General features: G+C 36.6%; 2 protein-coding genes across 3 annotated transcripts; one reads left to right on the top strand and one right to left on the bottom strand.

Moving 5' to 3' along the window:
- Positions 1-8,724: 8,724 nt before the first annotated feature.
- On the top strand, positions 8,725-10,100 carry LOC137749269 (uncharacterized). 2 transcript variants are annotated; one of them, XM_068489371.2, is made up of 3 exons: positions 8,725-9,110; positions 9,365-9,489; positions 9,786-10,100. In XM_068489371.2, the coding sequence occupies exons 1-3, from the start codon at positions 8,952-8,954 to the stop codon at positions 9,925-9,927; spliced, it is 426 nt and encodes a 141-aa protein (XP_068345472.2). In that variant the 5' UTR covers positions 8,725-8,951; the 3' UTR covers positions 9,928-10,100. The 2 variants fall into 2 exon arrangements, with proteins under 2 accessions (XP_068345472.2, XP_068345473.2); XM_068489372.2 differs by having other exon boundaries at positions 8,766-9,110; positions 9,789-10,100.
- Positions 10,101-10,669: 569 nt separating this feature from the next.
- Positions 10,670-20,049, bottom strand: LOC137709526 (1-phosphatidylinositol-3-phosphate 5-kinase FAB1B-like). Its single transcript, XM_088689501.1, has 12 exons — positions 19,583-20,049; positions 18,318-19,163; positions 17,396-18,139; positions 16,376-16,529; positions 15,917-16,261; positions 14,852-15,763; positions 14,434-14,765; positions 14,061-14,184; positions 13,806-13,976; positions 11,874-13,406; positions 11,476-11,742; positions 10,670-11,343 (listed from the first exon to the last, which is right to left on the bottom strand). Exons 2-12 carry the CDS (start codon positions 18,923-18,925, stop codon positions 11,023-11,025), a joined length of 5,511 nt encoding a protein of 1,836 aa, XP_088545627.1. The 5' UTR covers positions 18,926-19,163; positions 19,583-20,049; the 3' UTR covers positions 10,670-11,022.
- Between the last annotated feature and the right edge of the window lie 777 nt (positions 20,050-20,826).

Here is a 20,826-nt window from a genome sequence, read left to right as displayed (position 1 = left end):
TTAGATTATGTTTCCTAGTTTCACTTAACTTATTATTTGTCCTAGATTTTAGGAAGGCCTTTTATAGGAAGGATTTTATTTTGTAATAGTATAATAAGACTATTTGGCCATTAGGGTTCGGTGTGCACTAATTTGGAGAATTCGGCTTAGAGAGCTTTTGAAGTTTCAAGTTTATTTACAAGGTATTTCTATCCATGTTCTTAATAATGTTTTTCTTTATGAGTATGTGTAACTCCTTTTGCTAGGATGAGGTCATGAGCCTTAGCATGAATATGTGATTTTATTAATTTGTTTATGAATGGATGCATGCTTGTTTTGAATTATTGATCAGGGTGTTTAAACTATCAAATTGTCTTAATGATTCGCAACCATTAAGTAATTAGACAAGTAATTTGATGCAATTTATGTTGGAACGTCACTTTGAAATTGAGTAAGGCTTCTTGTGATTAGTAATTGTCAGTTCACTTAAGACGAACATCACACTCTTAAGGTTTTTCAAAGAATTTTCACGAAGCTTAATGGGTCTTGCATGTTTATATTTGATCTGAACATCACAAACGGGTTGCATGCTAGATATATGTGTCACTTGATGTCTTGAACATCACAAGGAAAATATGCAAACTTAACCTTCAACTCATGTATGTGAAAATTCATAAGTAATTGGTAAAATTGCATATGATTTTTAATGGTGACGGCAGGGCCCTAGTGCTTAAATTGATTTTCAAAACCATTTTCTTTTAGTAAATTTTACTTTGCCAATTATTTAATTATTTTTATTTAAAATTCGTTTTTATTTTTTAAATTTCCAAATCAACATTTCCTACTTTGTTTCAAATAATTAATTAAGAATTGGTTCTATGAAAAAAATAATAATTAAGATTTGCTTTAAATACAAATTATTCATTCAATCACTTACTGAGCTGTTATACTACGATAATTTTATACTTTTACAAGTATTTTTAAATATTTTCATCCTTACTTTTAAAAGTACTAAAAATTTCTCGCATCCATCAACCCCCACTCTCTCGCCCAAAGTTTCACTAGTTCAAGTAACAAAGCAATAATACAAGTTGTGGGCATTTTCTCAGTAAAATTCTCAGTTGTGCTTCAAAATAATGATGACCTTTTGTGGAAGGTCGCCGTACTCAGAGAGACACGGGCGATATCGAGCCATTTTTATTTTCTATTTTAAATGTACATATTTATAATATAAAATTCATTCTTTAATATTTAAGTTATTTGTTTTGTAAAAAAAAATATGGACACAAGGCGCTTATGTGGCATGAAAGTGGGTTCCATTTGCGAAGAGATCCGGTCCTTCCAAATTTCATTCAACGGTAAAAAATTATCATAACTTCTGAAAAATCATTTAATAAATTTGACATATGCTGTCAAATTTGATTGCAAAATGCTTTGCCTTCAAATGGCTCAGCGTCACATAAGAAATTAAAGGCTCGGTTGGAGAGAGTTTGCTGCCATTTTTTACTGTTATATGTTTACGTGACAATTTTAGCATCTTCTTTAGAGATGCTCTGAAATTTTCATTAATGAAATGAGTAATAAGCCTGCACATTGGAGACTTCAAATCTTCTGTGTCTAATTTGTGTTTGTTTGTTTTGTTTTGTTTTGGTTTTTTTTTTTTTTTTTTGTGATTTAAATTTTTAATTGATATGTATTAAGTTTACGACAACAGAGTGAGTTAAGATGAGTTAAATTATTGGCATGTGTTAATTAATGGTTTAGCTCATAGAGAAACCATACGCAAAGAGTGCAGAAGATTTGGACTTCTCATTAGGCACCATTGTGCCACCAGTAGCCATAGTCAAATATGATGAAGGACAGTGCGGGGTGTGATGACACACCCCGACCTAAATCAGAGTGTGCTGGGCGTCACGTGAGAGTGACGTAACCATGTGCTCTAGTTAGTTGGGTTTTTATTTATTCCCATTTCTTATATTAATATTGCTTCCGCACACCCCAACCGAAATCAAGGCGTGATGGCCGTCACGTGAAGGTGACAGCCAGCATGCCTTAATTTTGGTCGGGATGTGTCATGTGAGCTTAATATTAGAAATATGTATGGTTCATCAAAATAAATTTTAATTTAAAAAATAGATATGGGGTTAATTAGATATTTATGGTGTATACAACAATGTATGTAGTGCTAATAAAACAGCCCTTTAAAATTATAAATTTAGTAACGAATACTAGGGCCGTGATGACATTTGATGCAATTCATAATTTTATGTAGGAAACCCGAAGGCGAAAAGATCAAATGATGATATTTTTTTGGAATACAACAGTATCATTATACTAAGGAGATTAGGCGGAGAACTTGAGTCAAGAATAATGAAATAGTCATAATAATTTTGGTACAAACTCGCCATTTACAGGAGTCAAACATACAAGCTCAAGCTCTTATTTTCAAATGAAAAATAATATTACTGGACTAATGCTAATTGACTTCAAGATTAGAGGAAATTACACGCAACAACATAAACCACTTTAGAGTCCCCTAAATGGAATGGAGGATAGGAACAATGCCAGTGAAAAATAAGGGCGAAATTGTACAAAACAAAAATGCCCTTTATAATGGTAAATGTAGTCATATTCCAGCTGATTGAAGGCTTAACTAGAAAGTCACATATTCTAATTCTGTCAAATAAGGATACATTCGAAGTCTGTATTATGCAACACTTTTAAGCCACTCTTATTACCATGTACAGTAATGCAAATGTTTTGGGGTTTTTACCCATGCATCTCTTGTATGAAACTCTTTTATCCTTTAAATTGTTATAGAAATTTCAAACTTTCGATTTGGATCCCATCTAGATCCTCTTTGTGAAAATCTTATGAATCATGATATCCTATTCGTTTATTATATACTGTGCGACAAGCTTTCTTTAGATATTATTTGTGTTTAATATTAAAAAATAAATGTAAATGAGGATGGTGCTAAGTCTAGTTGAAAATCATTGCCCAAAAAAAAAAGCATAAACAGCAATAATAAAAGAAGAGATAAGAAGAGATTATATATTCTATCAACCCTTGATTTTGATTGATGGACAATTTTTTGCTTAAAAAGTAAATCTTGCTGATGCACAGCCAATCCTCTAGCAAAGTGACATTTAGAAGCAACGGCCCCGATTAAAAGTTGAAAATTTTGGATGGTTTATTACAGTTACTTTTTGTTTGAAAAATCTCACTTAAATGCTAGACAGCTGGTTACCGTTCTAATTAATTTTTAAATGTTAGAAAATTTGAAAAAAAAAATAAAATGGAAAGACGTCTAGACTTGTCTAGCCCATTTAGATCTATTTAGGCTGTGACCCTCACTTTAAGAGAAAACAAATAACTTTATTTTGTATTTTATTTTTTTAATAAATTATAATAAACTTATTTAATACTTCAATGAACATTCATTATACGTATATACGCCATGTTTTTAATATGGTTAAACACTTTATAAACTCTCACCTAGGCGCTTATGCACTAATCCCTTGCTCAGCGTTCACCTTTTAAATTATACATATAACAATTGAATAATATTGCGGCATCACTCCCATTATTTTACACAACTTTCCCAATCACGTAGTAATATTTTTCATCAATATTATTATTACCCATCTCTTCCTGCTAGTTTCTTCTTTTACTTTTACGAACACAAAAAATGAAAATAATTTATTTTTAGGTAAATTACACAAAACTACCTCAATTAATAGTCAAACCACAATCTCATACCTTATATTTTAAAATTGCAATGTCATACCTCAACTTATGAATTCGTTGTAATATCACACATCCGTTAAATTTTCTGTTAATTTGGTTGTTAAATGATGACGTGGCAAGAGTTTGGCCCACTCCTTTGCCAACTGGAATAAACAATTAATTAATCGATAATAAATTTTTATTTTTTATTTAACAATTAAAGTCAAATAAAAACAAAGAATTTGGTGGGGCCCCTCATTCCCAATCCTTTGTTATCCCATTCATTCACCCCTTAGCCGCAGCCCCACCGTCAGCCAACAACATCTCCTCCCCAAACTCCATTGAGTTCTTCCTCCCTCCCAGAACGACGCCTTCCACTACTCCAAAATCTCTACTGTCCTCGATTCCACTAGCAGCGGTAACCACATCCTCGCTCCATCGTCTCCCCCTTCCTTCCTTCACCACCAAAGCCACAACCCAACCACACTTCCCGCCACCCCCACCTGCCAATCACCTCAAATCTACCTATTCCTCACGTCCAAGGTTGGGCTCAACACCCCTCCTTAAGACCATCTCCAACAATGGCTTATAACCTAAAATTCCCTTTTTTGTCCCCCCCAAAACCCACTCCAACCCATGTGCTAAATAAAACCTAAAACCCAAAACTTAAAAGAAGGCCAAATACCAGCCCGTTTTTAGGCCAAAAGTCATTATGGGCCCTACCTGTTGTGAGTGAAACACGGGCTGTGAAGCCCACTTTCCTTTCAGCCACTCTCCCACGCGCCGCACGCGCCAAATTTGTTCCCCACCCGACAGCCCCACGTGGGCTGTTCCCTGAGCAATAATTCCAATAAGTAGCTGTTGGGCTGCTTTATAGATCTAACAGTGACATGATTACTGGGCCGTTGGTTAATCCAACGGTCCAGGTTCAAATTTTTTTTTTTTAGTTTTATATTTATGTATTTATTGAATCCAACGGCTTAGATCAAATATAATTAAATATAACGGTAAAAAAAAGATCTAACGGTCCAAATTTAAATCCAACGGCTAGAATAATTTATAAAAATTATTTAACTTAAAATTCAACCAAAAACTCTATAAATACCTATGTATTTGTTCAAACATCCACACAAAACTCACTTTTCTCCTACAATTCTTCCAATTTTTCTTTATACCATTTATTCTCATTTCTAGAATTTTCAAGATGGCAAAAGAGCATGTTAGAGGTCGTAATTGGACCTTTGACGAAGATATTGCTTTATGTTTGGCATGGATTTCGATTAGCGAAGATGGTGCCGTCGGCACCAATCAAAATAGAAAGGTTTTATGGGGTAAAATCCTTGATAAGTTCCATGAAAACTCCAACGCCGGTCGAAGGGAAGCTGGTGGTGTTTATGATCGGTGGAAGATTATCAACAAAGCGTGCACTTTATGGAAAGGAAGCTTGGAGAGAGCCATGGTTGACATGCCTAGTGGAAGGGGCGCCTCAGAAATTGTGAGTTTATTTGTTGATATTTTAGTTGTCATGTACATAATAGTATTTTGCAACTAATTGTTTTTATGTATTTGTTGCATAGAGTGACAAAGCAATGGCAATTTACAAGACAAGAACTACACCAAAAAATCAAGCTTTTAAGTTGCATCATGCTTGGAACATCCTCAAGGATTGTCCGAGGTGGGGAACCGATGCGAACCAACAATGTGGAAGATTATTTCATAATGAAGCCCCACCCCCAAATGATGTCAATGAAGGTGTGAATTTTGCCGACAATGAAGGTGTCGAACAAATGACCCCAACTTCTTCTTTTGCAAGGCCCCCGGGTAGCGATAAGCAAAAGGAAGCAAAGAGAAAAGGGAAGTCCCAAGATCCGACACGTGCACAATTTGCTAGCGAAATGGCAATAATGAACGAAATCCAATGCCGTCGGCAAGAAGAATCGGCCCAAATGCTTTTGGCCATGAAGGAACAAGGGGATAGGGAGCAAGAAAGGTACGGAACAAATTTGATAATGGAGGACCTCGACAAATACACTCCGGAGAGGAAGAGATACTTACGTGGTAAGCAAAAGGAAATTTTACGAAGGAATGCCACAAGGAGTATATTTCAAGATGATGATTCATCTTAAGACTATCACCCAAGTCCATCACCAAGTCAAGATGGTGAATATCATTATTAAGTTTATGTAGTCTATGAGTTTTCGATTGTATTAAGTTTATGTAGTTTATTAATTGTTTTTTTTATTTTTTAAGTTTATGTGGTTTATTAATTGTCTTTTTTATTTTTTAAGTTTATGTGGTTTATTAAATGTCGTTGGTATTAAGTTTATGTGGTTTATCTTGATTTTCATGTATTAATTTAGTGATTTTTCAAAATTTATCGGAATTTAAATATTTTTAGGTTAAAATGTTCATAAAATTAATTTAGGATAGTCTACATAATTTTTTTTTTAAAGTTAATTTTTAAAAAAATAGCCTTAATTCATTCTTTGATAATCTAGGGCTAAAATTTTTAGTCAGAATGGTTGGAGTAGAAAAGCTGTTTCTGGCTAAAACCTAAATTTTTTGGACTAAATATTTTTAGGTTTTAGATTACCATTGGAGATGGTCTAAGTGGGACATGTTCGACCACAATTCCACAACGGCACGATCCCAACAGAAGCTCAAGGACGAAATCGACCCGGCTCGGCTGACTCCCTAGCCTCGAGTCATTTCCCTCACCAACAACTGCCTCAGCTACAGCTGCATCGGCTCCGTCCTTTCTCCTCCTCAATCATCTCCTATGACCCGTTTACCCAACCGCCTCATTTTCGCCTCCAATCCCTTACCTCAGATCTGTTGTGAGCCTTGCCAAGGTCTATTTTCCAGATCGAGTCCAACCGAAATCCTGGAACCGATCGGAATCGTTTACCTAACGGCGAAGCAACTCGATCGCCCAGAACCGCCCATTATGGTCTCGCCTTCGTAAACGACGATGGCGGCAAGGATGTTGTCGTAGAAGGTCTCGATGTCCATGGAAGCTTTGCCGGTTGGTGTTGTGGTTGCGGGGATCGGAGGAATTCAAAGAAAGTTGTCTGGTGGGAGAAAGAGAGATTTTTTTTTATTAAAATTTTGTTCAGATTAGAAAAAATCTTTAATTTATTAAATTTTAATAAATTTTTGAATTTTTTAGGCAAAGAAGTGGGTCTCCTGTTTGTCCAGTCATCAGTTAACATAATAATTAATGATTTTTTTTAAAGGATGTTTGATATTGCAACGAATTCATGAGTTGATGTATGATACTACAATGTTTAAAACATTAGGTATGAAATTATGATTTGACCAATAGTTGAAGTAGTTTTTGTGTAATTCACCCTTTATTTTTAGGGGCTTTTAGATCCAGGTCCAAAAACATAGATGATTTTTAGGAATGAGTCCAATTACCTAATTATATATATATATATATATATATATATATATTTTAATGCTCATTTTATATTTTCTAGAAATATTAAAAATCAATTAAAATCTTCTAATATTATGCATTTTCAACCCCAAAAAATATAATTAATATCATATAACAAAAAAAATAATATATTGTCATAAATCTATCTACAAATCATTTTACCCTAACTCAAGTAACAAAAATATGAATATATATCATACCTATAAGTAAGATATGAAACCTAACTAAAAGGTAGAAAAAAAACATAATATATATTTTTATACCAATTTTGCCCTTTTAGATAAAAATATTTAAATTCTTTAATGTTTGTATCATTTATTCAGTTTTTAATTTTGAATATTTAAATACTGACTAAAATATTATCTAGTAACCACCTAATGATGTTTACCTACAAAACCGATATAATTTAGTAACTACCTATTGTATAGGAAGAAAAATGCTTTATACCTACAAAATAGATATAATCTACCAACAAAATAAAAATAAACTACCTATTGTATAGGAAGAAAAATGTTGAACCTCCATGGCAGAACATTAGAACAGAAATATGATATAACATACCTCCATTAAAGGAACAAATACTAAACAAAAAAAAGGAACAAATACCAAGTTTCAGGTTACCTTTATGATACACACAAAAATATAATAGAGCAAATATAAATGCATGATACTGTATTATTGCTTGCAATTGATACTGTATTGCCGAACGAATATGTAAAAAAACTGTGAAAGCTATGTAAAAACTGAAATTGTCATGAAGGAATTTGGAGGGAGGAACACAAAATATCACCCATGAAAGATGAGAGAAGAAAGATGATGATTGATTCCATGATCTAACAAAGGGAATTGTTTAGAAGAAGGAAAACAAAGGAGGGATGAAATGGACTGGGGGTTGAGATTTTATTGCTATAAATAATCCTACAATTAAAGGATTAGTTAAACCACAAATAATCATATAATTAAGAAATTTTGAATATTTACTACAATTTATAAGTCTAAGGGATAAATATGATACAAATTATAAATAAGCTTACGTGGAATATCAATTATTGGATCTATTTCAATGCAGTGGACTAATTATAGTAATGGCTCACAAAATTGGATCTATATCAAATTATCCCTTATTTTTATACTTTATTTTTCTTCTTACTTATAAATCACATAATATACATGTATAAAAACCTTTTTTTTTTAATTGTGTTTTTAGTCACTTCATATGGATTTTAAAAGAAAATATCACGACGGTTTTTCTTGTTGGAGACAAATTAAACTTGCAATGCGTGCATAAATTTTGTTTTGTTCTTTTTGTCGTTATACAAAACGCCAAAATTTTATAATATATTTATGCATCTAATGGACCGGTGTATTAAACGAGCAATTTCTATAAATTACTCAGAAAAGAAAAAAGACAGTGATTCTCCCTAAATTCCGTAAATGGCTTATGATGAAAAGACCCAGCCACCCAAAGCAAACCAACAATATGAGGGGTTTCACCGGCAGCAACAGGAAGAAGATAAGCAAGGCGGGCCCCACACCACCCCTGTATTTATTCACAAATATAATGCAAAGTTGCAAAATAAATAATTGAATTATTTGAATTATTTATTTCATATCTCTACTTAATCGTCCTGCAACACTAAGCATAAAATAAAAAGAGGGAAGAAAAAAGCTTATAGGCCTATGACTTAGAGAAAGCATCATTCCATTTCTAGTAACCTCTTCTTCCTCTTCTTCTGCTTCTTCCTCTCCATCTTCTTCTTCTTCTTGTTTCTGCAAAATATAATAATTATACTTCACATCAATGCCTGCAACATGTTGCTTTTCTCCTGCTTCCATCTCCATCCAAAAATCTGGGCCAGTTTTAAAGCCTTTCAGCAGAGTTTTGAGGTTTAAAAACAGTCAACTAACAGTCAAGATCAAAAGCTGTACCCTCCAGATCAGATCCTCCTTGAGAGAAGAGGTCAGTATTATTTTCTTCTTTTTCTAATTCAAAAAAAAAAAAAAACAAAACAAAACAAAAATAAAAAAACTGGGGATGGGATTTTGTTATATCCTTTTAATAAAGGATTAGGCAATATCAGCTCTTCAGTAAAACGACCTGATCTCTTTCTTTTTTTTTGTTTTTTTTGTTTTTTAGTGTCAGCAAAGATTTCTTGTTTATATCTGATTGTTTTTAGGTCATTTGTCCTTTCTTGTTTTTTGGGGTTGTTGCAGGTTTTTGAGGATCGGGCCAATGGAATCATATGCTACAAGGATGACAGAGGAGAGATTATTTGTGAAGGGTTTGATGAGGGTCCTAGGTATCACCAACATAATCCAAGAACACCTTGGCAACCCAGGTAAACAAATATCAATCTTAATACATTCTTAATCGCAATCTTAATCACCAATCACCATCCTAACACAAGTAAAGTTTGATCATGCCATATGAAATTGAAATTGATGGGCAAGCGATTTTAACACTCCTCGGTTAGCTTCCTTCACTCAAACTTCCCTTGCGAGTGCAAAGAAGCGTTTGCAAAATATTCAGTTTAGAGCGCAGACGGAGAAAACAGGAGTGTCAAAATCGCTAGCCGGCTAGTTTGGACTCATCTGATTCTTATCTCTTTGTTGTTTTTCTTGGAAAAAATTTCAGCAGAGACGCAGAGATCTTTGATCTTCTTCAACAAAGGTGGATTAATTTTATAACAGACACAGAATTGTGCCGTGGCGATGAAGGCAGTGTATTTCTGCAAGAGGACATAAAGAACTGCAATGGCTCCAACACTTTCCGCTAATCAGATCAGGCCAAGTGTCCCCAACAACTCTCTTGTCAACCATATAAACAATTTCACCAAAACTATATATGCCCCATTTATAATGTGTAACATATAAATGCAGTGCCTTTGAAGCACATCCTTTTTTTTTCCCAGCATGTACACAAGGTCCAATTTCAAATATTTTTTTGGCACTCCGTTTTCTCGTATTTTAATGTTATGTTTACTTAATTGAAATGAAATAAGTCAATGATTCGAACAAGGAAAATAATGAATGGGAATGAGATCAACTACCCTAGTTAATCTAATTCCTGGTTAATGTAGAACCGATGTTTCATTTAAGTAAACATACTCTAAATGTTGATCAAAATCGAAAACTAAAAGGTCTTTATGAAAAGCATTTCACTAACATTTGGCAAACAAAAATCAAACTTAAACATTACACACTGTTTGAGGAGTCTCAATTCAAGCATCATGAACGACAATTGTGGGTCGACAAAATTTAAACATTAGAGGATGAGGACAAATATCATATGCCCCTTCACCCTACTCTTTCTTTTCTTCCATCACTCCCTGAGTATTAATAAGACAGCTCCCTCAATATATTTCCACTTTACCAATTTTCTTCCATCAAAATTTTGATCAACTTAAAATCAAAAGGGTCATAAATCTAGAGAGAGAGAGAGAGAGAGAGAGAGAGAGAGAGAGAGAGAGAGAGAGAGAGAGAGAGAGAGAGAGATGGCATTGCAAATGAACATCAATCTAATGTGCACAAGACTAAGGACTTTCATTTCACTGAATATAGATGCTGTAATGCTAAATACTTCAAGAATTATATTCCTTCCTACTCAAGGATTTAATGGAGAGGTCATCCAATACTATACCCCTGACCAAAATTTCCATGGCTTCATCAACAGCCTTCTTCTGCATCTTCTAACAAAATAATCATGAATTTCTTACGTAAAATGAGAAAATGCAAATGATATACTTCTATACAAAAGAATTGGGATATCGATATAAAAACACGAAAGTAAATGAATAAGGTAACAAAGTTCATGTGGCAGGGTCAGTTCCTGAATGGCATGCTTACATGCACATGTGGATTGACTCCCAGCATCATTCAACCGAATTACCACCTGTCTCTTCGCCCAAATCAGACTGAGAGGTGCTTGTAACAATTGACGGAGGAGACCACTGATCTGGAACCATCAGAAAATAGGTCGTCATTGCTTTCCGGAACCTTTTCTTGTACTGCTTTGGGGAAATTACAGTAGGAGAAGCATTCTTTGGCCCACCGAGGATGCCCGAAGCTTTAACCCAAGTTTCAAGGTGCTTATCCCATGTATACTGCCTCATGAAATCAATAATTCCAAGTACTAATTCATGCTTCTCTTCGTCCACCCCAACCAGTAGTGAATAATCCATTACGTCAATTGACTGCATCAGATTAGATAACATGTTAGATTGGATAAGGGATCATCTAATTTTAGTATACATGGAAATACAAGTTTAGCCGATCAGAATATGGCACGCGAGCATACACACAAAGAAGAGAGTTAAGAAACTTACAGCAAGAAAAGCAGTATCATTCCAGACAGCTCTCTCCAACAACCGCTTTGCCTTGTTTCCCACAAAGATAGGAGATGTGGGCATTGCTTCAATCAAGTTCTGATCTAGTAGTACTTTGTCACTCCCACTAGAATCAGGATTATAACGAGACCGTGAAGATCCTTTGAGATCATAGAGCCGCGTAATATTTCTTCCAAACATAAGATTCTCCATAACTAAGACATCTATCTTCGACTCTTTCCCTCCTTTAAGATGCTTTGATTTAACCTTCAATACAAATACAGCCACAGAAAGAGTAGGTATCAGCGGTACTAAAAAAATAAGTTGTTACAGCATGTTGTCAGGTTAATCTGATTAAAATAGTTGACAGCTTTTGAGGTCAATCTAAAAGCAAGTACCTGATAGATCCCCAAAATCTTTGCCAGGCACGTCGGACTTTTTGTGCCAATTGATTCAGATAGATATTTGAAATAGCCAGGAGCGAATTTTATGAAAGATTCCAACTCTGTCTTGGTGACTTGTTTAATGATAAACCGGTCATCCAAGCTTTTAGCAAAAAAGACATTGCTCTTTCCACCTTGGGCTCCCCACTTTTTACAACGACTAAGGGATCTTACATAGTCAAGCTCAGACGGGCAGCAAATCCTTCTTAAGGCTTCAAAACGTTTTGCATGGTAACATGTCACTGAGTATTTAACCTGACCAAGTGGGCTATCATCTCCGAAAGAAACTTTTGCATGCAAAGCCTTTGTATACGAAAGCGGATCCAAACCCAGGGAGCCACGAGATCCATATGTGGACAAAAGGCTCTCCTCAGTAGATCCAAAGCTTCGATGAGATTCAGGTGTTGTGTCATCATCAGGATGGTGTGACTGCGTAGTGAAAGAATCAGACAAACTAACATCGCCGCTGTTTCTTGTTCTTTCCCCCTCATCACTTATTTGCGAATGATAATCTGGTGACACAAGGGCATAAGATATAAGACTTGTGGGCTCGTCATCGTATACGGGGACAACAGTATCATTTATCCCCACCGGCAGAAGCAGCATAGCCCCACCTTCCAGTTCCAACTCCCGAAAGGATGAAACATATACTGGATTATACTCGCCTAGTGTATCAAGCTTCTGAGCAGCAGATAAAAAATTCTTATTGAACCCACGATAGAAGTTTAAAAAGGGCATTTTCAACCAGCTTACAGAGTCTTCGATATTTTCAGACCCCTTGGTAGATAATGCAGGAGAAGCAGAATGCGCAATCATGGGCCCATTCTGGTCTTCTGCATGGTCTAAATTTAATTCGTCCTTCACAGGAGAGGCACTTGAATCTGCTATTCCTAGAACAGGAGCAGTGCGGGTATTGTCCTTCGCTGTTCCAAATCCACATTGATTTTCACCAGTCCATGCAGTGTCAAGGGTATCTGACAAATCCATTCTGACAGGAAACTGACCATCCGAGAGGAACCTATGAATACCTGCCCTTGCTTTCAAAGGATCAGATTGATCACATGTACTAACTCCATCAGAGAGATTACCTTGATCTTCATTTTCATATGTTGAATCTCGGCCGCTGTCTCTCTCTTTATTTAGCATTTCAGCATGGACAGTGTTGGCAACGTCTCCCCCGTGGTCAAATCCTTTGTTAAGCATTGCATCCACAAGAAAGGAATCACAACTATTATAACTTTTTCCTAGATTTATTGCCACATTATCAGCAATCTTTTCACTACTAGTCGCAGGTTTCCCCTCATCTGAAATTGAGCTATTCAAACCATCGTTGTATCTGTTGTTCTCTAAACTGGCTGCATAAACTAAGCGATGGTCCCACATGTAAGATTGGAAAAGCAGCTGCCTTCGCAGCCGATTGATCTCCAGAATGTCAATGAGAGGCTGGCCCTTTTTAGCTTCCCTGTTCAAAGTTTTCTGGAGCAATTCCTAGAAAATAAAGCATCGAGGAAAACATATTACGCCAAATATCAAAACAGAGAATTTACTTCACATACAAAGATGGTTAGAATCATCTCTACCGACAAGGCCATATTGATGTAAATGAAATTAAACCAACAAGATTATCTATTGAATTGACAAGAAGATTTTGTGACAAAGATATTTCCACCTCATGCTACGTTAAAGAAGCTTGAGGATGAATCACAAGGGTTATAAAAAAGGAACTCGATTGACTTAAGTATTGTTTCTGGTCCATCCACATGAAAGTGCAGTGACAAAAAGAAAACTCTCCACGTATCAACCAGCCATGCGTAAAGTTCAGATTCTAGAACATGCAAGTTTGCAACTAAAGCTGGAAAGTGGCACATGAATAATTGAAGGGCTCACCTCAAATTCCACCTTCTCCTTTTGTAACATTCCTTCCAGTTCGACAATTTGGTGTCTCGATTCAGGTGTTACCATGCCCATACTATGTGATCCCGAACCAGATCTTTTCTCCTCAATTTGACGAAGAGCATTAAGTACTTCAGAAAAAAGAAGCTCTGCCCGATCAATAACCTATTATAACCAGAAAACCAGATAAACAAATCAACGACATAAAGCACTGCAATCCAAAAATATCCAAACATGGAACCATTGTACCTCATCTGTTTCTTTTTGTATCCATTCCTGTTTCTCAAAATTGAAATCCACTTTGGCGGGTGGAAGGTAGACAGAATGAACATAAATTGATGCATACCGAAAGCAAGCGACCATCTTCCCGAATCTGCATGAATACACACGTTGAGAGAGAGAAAGATAGGGGACTTTTATGCAATTATTCATTCCACCCACATATCAGTTATGCTCGACTACTTGAAGGGCCACGATGAAGTTATTTGTGAGCAGGTACTTGAAATTAAGAGAGTTAAGCATAACCATCAGAGTTGGGTTAAACCAACCCACAAGAAGAAAAAAATATCATATCAATCATATTGTACTACCACCTATGCAAAAACTGGGACACAGAAAATACCCATAAAAACGAAGACAATCTCTATGTAAAGAATGGCCACAGCTTGCCACCCTGCTTGCAGCCGCATGGTTTGAAAAACTGAGCTCCAAAAATTTTCCAAACGATAAACCCCATGCGGCATCAGACATCACTATTCTCCTAGTAGGCGGGGGAAATCCATTGATCCTTGGACACTTCAAGCACCTGTGCCACATCCAGATCTTTCCTTCCCTTTCACCTGGTAAGATTATTTCTGGCAGCTTCTTAACAGATATAGTTAGAGTACCCTGACGATGAGTATAACAATGAACATGTGCTTCTGATGGCATCTCACAAGAATTGCATTGATAACTCTGACACATGATTAAGCATTTTCAGTTTCAAGTTGTATCACAAAGTTGAATGAAAAGAGAGAAGGTAAAAGTCAAAAATAGCTCACCTGATCAAATAAATGGTCTTGTAAAAACCGTCCTAAAGGTTTATCAAAACTGCCATAGTATTTGATTCGAAACAGATGCGACCTCTCACAGACAGTCCCCTTCCACACACACCGGGATGACAAGGAAACTAAAATGCTCTGATGGTCAGAAGGTGACGGAGGAAACTCTTCATTCATGGGTCCTGGTTCATCAGCTTGAGTATTACCATCTTCATGCAGAAATGAATTGTCTGAACCACCTAGTTGATTTCCAGTACTTACAGTTTCATCATTTTGGGCGATCGAGAAACCACCCTGTCCCATAGACTCTAAAGACCTCAAGCTATTGCCAGCAAGATGATTAGACATGATATCAGAGCAAATTTTGGTTGCAGAATTTTCTACCTGTGAAATTTTTTCAGAACCCATTTCGTTTTTATCATCAAATTTATGATAAGGAGAAAGACCCTTATGATAAGTATCTGAAGCATTCCCAGATGGAGTAGAGTACACAGATGTGGTATCTGAACCATTCCCAGACGGAGTAGGATACACAGATGTAGACTTGGTGAAACCTGTAGTGGGAGGAGCGGGTAGAGAGGTACGATCACTTAGTAAAGGAGGTTGTATACTTCTGATTGCTGCGTCCAAATCTGAAACTGGGACACTGATGGATCTTCGTGGTTCCTTGTGAGACTGTCCATTGCCAGCAACACTAAAACCAGGCACCGTGGAAATGGACCTCTCAATGCTTGATGGTTTATCTGGAAGCGCCACGGTAATTGGAGTGTTCAATGGGAGTTCTGGCAGAGTGGCTCCTTCATCGGCAAGGAAGGATGTCTCCAAAGCCAAATGATATGCTGCAAAAATTCCATACTGAACCACATGCTTCAATTTTTTTAACTCGTCCCCATTAGCACCTCTAAGTAGAATCTGGAATGACATAGACAACATAGCTAAATGAAAACTTCATAGCACTTCAGAATCGCAAAGTACAGAACTATGCAAGGTTCAAAAGATTGTCAACAGTGTCAAATTAATGCAATCTTCATAAACAAGTGTAGCAGGGATAATCAGAGGACTTACAGTACAACCCAACGGCTTTGGGCAACCTTCAAAATACATCAATGTCTTCACCAGTTTTTTCCCACCCTGACTGGCAGAACCAAGATCTTCCATGAACCTCTCCACATGAAATAAGTCGCAGTAGCCCAACTTCTGTGATGAGAGATGATCAATTGAAGGGACTATTTGAGCACCTGTGCAGCGAGCTATACGCTCTAAAAGTGGCCTCTTGATATTCAGAACAAGTGATATGCCTTTTGCAAGAAGATATTCCTGGGCATATCGAGAAACTGATTTCTCTACCAGAAGGACATCAGGGTGGTATGCATCGACCTTTGCTACTGCCATCTTTAAGTGGTCCATCTCCTAGATAGGATATAAGTGTATAATAATGATTATTAATTAAGGAAATAAAAATAGTTTCCAATGTTCTAGAAACAATCAAGTGAAAAAGAGAAGAGAAGAGTAGGCAATCACAACCTGCTGCAATAGAGTATCAAAACTTGACAAGAGGTTAGAAACACGCTGGTACTCAAGAGCACCACCAAGGATCATAAACCGAGGTTTCTCTATTTTGGATGTCATTCGTCGATGAGCCACATTTTTCTTACACACAACTCCTTTGACCACCATACTAGAAGAAAAACAGTCAAAACCTTAGAAAACAAACAATATTTACCAAAGCTTTTACAGCAACAATAGACTTTAATTTTTTTATTCAGACGGAAGGCAACGTTCATACCACTGGGGCCATAAGCCTCAACAAATCAACTACAATGAATACAAACATGTGATTTCGGTGCAGGTTTTTCTTTTTCTTCTGAAGTGATTAAGAAAGTCAAACTCATTCTGAGTAGGCATAACCTATAAACAGAAATATTGCACCTAAGAGTTGTTGGTCTCGCGGTCAGGTCCTTGGTTTTCTCCCAAGTGGTCTGGGGTTCGACTCTCCCACAGTACCCACCTGGCAAATGCTATAGTTTCTCCTCCCCAAATGTTGTGGGGTCAGGCCAGGGGGCTAGTAATTAGTTGGGTCAAAGACTCGGATACACTAGCTTAAAAAATAATAATAAAATAAAAAAATAAACAAAAATATTACAGGTCTATAAATATGAAGTGGAAGGTATGATAAAGAAGTACATCACTAGCAGAGTAACTCATCAGATATGCATTGCAATACTTCATCAGAACAAAATTCACTTAACAGAAAAGCTTAAATCGTTTAATCAATCCTGCAATTGTATGAAAGAAACACTGCTACGGTGCTACCTTTTAGATTTCGAGTTCTCTTTCTAGTGATTATACAAATATTTCTTCTTTTGCCATTGCAAGTGGATAACTATGAATAGTGATTTGTACTAAATATGGGTCTTCTGTATGTTTAACCTATGTTTTCTTAATCATTCATGCACAGAAATCAAGCCATGAAATCACCATTGTGCAGTAGAAGTACATACTAATTAGGCATGAAAAATTCAATGAATCAAAATGCATCATTACCTATCACAGCGAGATCCAGAAGCTATACATTTTACTTTTACATAACCACCTGGGTCCATCCCTCCCCCTTTGCTCATATCTGGCTTTAATAGTGTAGCAGCCTCCCAGGATAGAAACGTAATGATCTCCAACCAACCTTCTGTTTCTCCTTCCTGGCCAACTGGAAGGTTCTCAACCTGCAACAGCTGAGCTACCAAAGCCCTAAAGTGTCCATCAACAACATTCTTCATGGCCTTCTTGTGCTCCTCACCTGACCGATCCCTATTGCGAGACTCCCCACTTCCAAAACTGCTTGATGCACGTAAACGCCCCCACTCTCCTGTAGCGTCACCATCATCATCATCATCATCATCAAGTAGAACAGTTTCCCTTTCATCTTCTTCATCTTCTGGTTCAGGGGGAAGCCATAAAAGTCCATTGTTCTCAAAATCCACAGGTTCTGTATCATCATCCCCTGCAGAATACATAGAGGAAGATGCCTCATATTCATCCCCAGTATCATTTTCATCTTCTTTTTTTTCGAGCTCTTGGATTCCCTCCAAAACCTGCGAGTCATGACTGGGAAGTAACGAGGAGCTGCTTAAAATTTTCACATCAATATTTTCTCCATCAAGATGCACCTTATGTGATCCATCATCATTGCTCATCTCATCGAAATCAATGTGACTAAAGTAGTCACTGACTTGAGGATAGTTCTTTGAATCTGACTGATATACACCATACTCAACATCCTCGTCATCACTCCTGATACCAAAGAACAAACAAGCGGTTCAGCAGTTGCTAAATAATTATATAACTACATATAATTTATTGTTATCTTCTTATAAATTATGCTGAGAATGGGAATCATAATTAACTTGAATGAAATTCTTAAGGGTACAAATAATAAGAAATGTAAAACTGGCAAAGAAGAAATATCAACCTGGCAGTCGCAACTTCATATTGGTCTGGAGACATATCGGCACCAAAATCACTGTTCTTCCATTGACTGAATTTGCTCTGCTTTTCTGTGTTAGTTTCCATTAGAGACGATTGACAGGGGCTGAGGCCAGAACCAAGTTGAAATCGTTGATATGGCCCAGTTGAGTATGGCATTGAGTTAGTGAAGCTACTACTGCTACCAGTGCCACATGACTTAAAGCTAGCAAAACTGGTTTCTGATGGCGAAGTACTAAGATCTAAGTTGGCAACCGAGATTCCGTTATCAGGAATAACTATGCCTTGCTCCCGTTGCTTGTAACAAAAATTGCATACACGAATCTTCTCCCACTCTTCCTGATCTTTCCTTGGGTCACCAGAGGGGGCAGGTATTGAGTTCTCTGTACACTTAGCACAGAAAACTCGTCCACAAAGTCGACAATGATGTTTACGGTTAAAGACGGTAAACTGTGAATCACACTCGTAGCATACCCTACAGGTATGATCAGGCATCCAAAAATCCCTCGAAACATTAGCAGGCTCTGATCGCCAAGGGATCCATGATTTAACCATGGAAATAAAATGGGAGAATATCTTGCTGGGCGCAGCCATCGACAAACGATTCTGCTGCCCCGCTCATTTGCCAATTACCACTCTTAACACGCCAAATTCTAGATGGGAAACCTTCACCAATTCACCCGAATACTAAAACCGAAACACTAAACTATTTTCAAGCATATTCTTGATTACAACCGCGCCAAATTCACCCCATACGAACAAAAACTAACCATACAAAACACTAAAGGCACCCCCATCAGTAAATCCTCTTTGTCTATGTCGATTCAACAACCTGGCACGAATCGAAAAACAAAAGGTATAATTTGGGTTAATCTTAAATTCAAACTAGTAAACCAAGATCCTACTTGCCCACCAAAAACAAATATCAAACTACAGCTCAATTCACCAAACAAAACTAACCCAAGCTCCGAAATCGAATGAAAACAAAGAGGAACACTGGATTCAGCAAACCCAGAATCTTAAAAACCCCCCACAACCACCTCCCAACCACTGCCATTGAAAATTCAGAAAACCCAGAAAGCTTCTATGCATGTACCAACTCAGACCCATCTGTCTCCAGTAAGTTCCCACATGCAAATACAAACCCAAACGTTCCAAAAACAACACCAATTTCAAAAACACCAACAAATTCAAAACCAGAGTCTCTATTTTTTCAATACAATTGGGATAAAAAAATTTTAAAAAAAATACCTTGCGATTCAAGTAAAACGGAAACAGAAACCGTTTCCCTCCAGTGAAAAAGCCAACAGGTGGCACCCGTAGATTGCCGCCACGTGCCCTCAAGAATCCTTGACGATCCGAAAGCTCCAAGAAAAATTACAGAGGGGGTACAAAAAACTGCGAAACCCCTCGTTCCCAGCAACCGATTCGTCCCCAATTCAATGCCCCCTGCGCTTCAACTCTGGAACCCAACAGACCAATCCGCCATTTTTGAGCCAGAAAAGTTTTAGAGTATCAATGCAACAGCAACCATCTCCGTCGATCTTTGAAAATTAATTCTCTGAATCCCGTTCGTTCGTCGTATTTCGTTAAATTTTCTGTACCTTTCTCTCAATATTTTTTCACTTTTTATTCTTTCTTGTGGCAGAGACAAAGATGGCTCCTATTAACGTGGTTGCATATATGTAATTTTGGTCTTTTTTTCTTTTAATTTTCCCTGTGTTAGTGGGCAAACGACGTCGCTTTTATGACGAACGAACAACAGGCCCAGAAAGTCAGAGAGGCAAAATTCAGAATTCAAATACCGAGAGTACCCTCGCAGGTGTTCTCCGGCCAACATAGATTTTGTGTGCGTGTTACGTTTTGACTTTGACGGACACCTGTGTGCACTTTCGTCATTTAACGTCGCCGCCCAATTGACAAGCAATTGTTGGTAACTTTGTTCTGTTGTTGTGTCCAATCCAACTATTCAAATGGAGAATAGAGCGGAGCACATGGTCGTTTACTACCGTCACAAAAATTAATTATGTTTATGAACTTTAATGCAAAATAATATTCATTAATTTTTTTTATTATTTAGTATTATAGTCTAGTAATATTTCTCCTAATCGGTAAATAATAGATCTTAGGTTCGATTTTTTCCAAAAATAAATTTTTATCATAGTATTACTAGTATGAGGCTAAATCACCCTCTTCATTTAGATAACATCGTTTTTTTCAAAAATGTTAATTGATTCTTTTCTTCCTTGACAATTAACAATTTAATATGCTAAAGCTATTATTTGTTTGAAAAATAAAAACCTATCCAAATGGATTTTTATTAACAAACGCGTGAGCCCCCCATTGACATTTATACTCAAAACATGCGGATTTCAAGGGCAAGAAATCCTAAATTCTATTAAATATTTCTATATTTTTTCAATTTAATTATTTTGATAGTTGTTTTGCCAGAGAAATTTATTTGGACCCATTGTTATCTTCACTCAACCAAACAA

The sequence above is a fragment of the Pyrus communis genome, chromosome 17 (assembly GCF_041283825.1).
Source record: "Pyrus communis isolate YQ-2024b chromosome 17, ASM4128382v1, whole genome shotgun sequence".
NCBI lineage: Eukaryota > Viridiplantae > Streptophyta > Magnoliopsida > Rosales > Rosaceae > Pyrus > Pyrus communis.
Note: the sequence above shows the minus strand (reverse complement) of the source record. Positions and strands in the feature narration are given on the sequence as shown.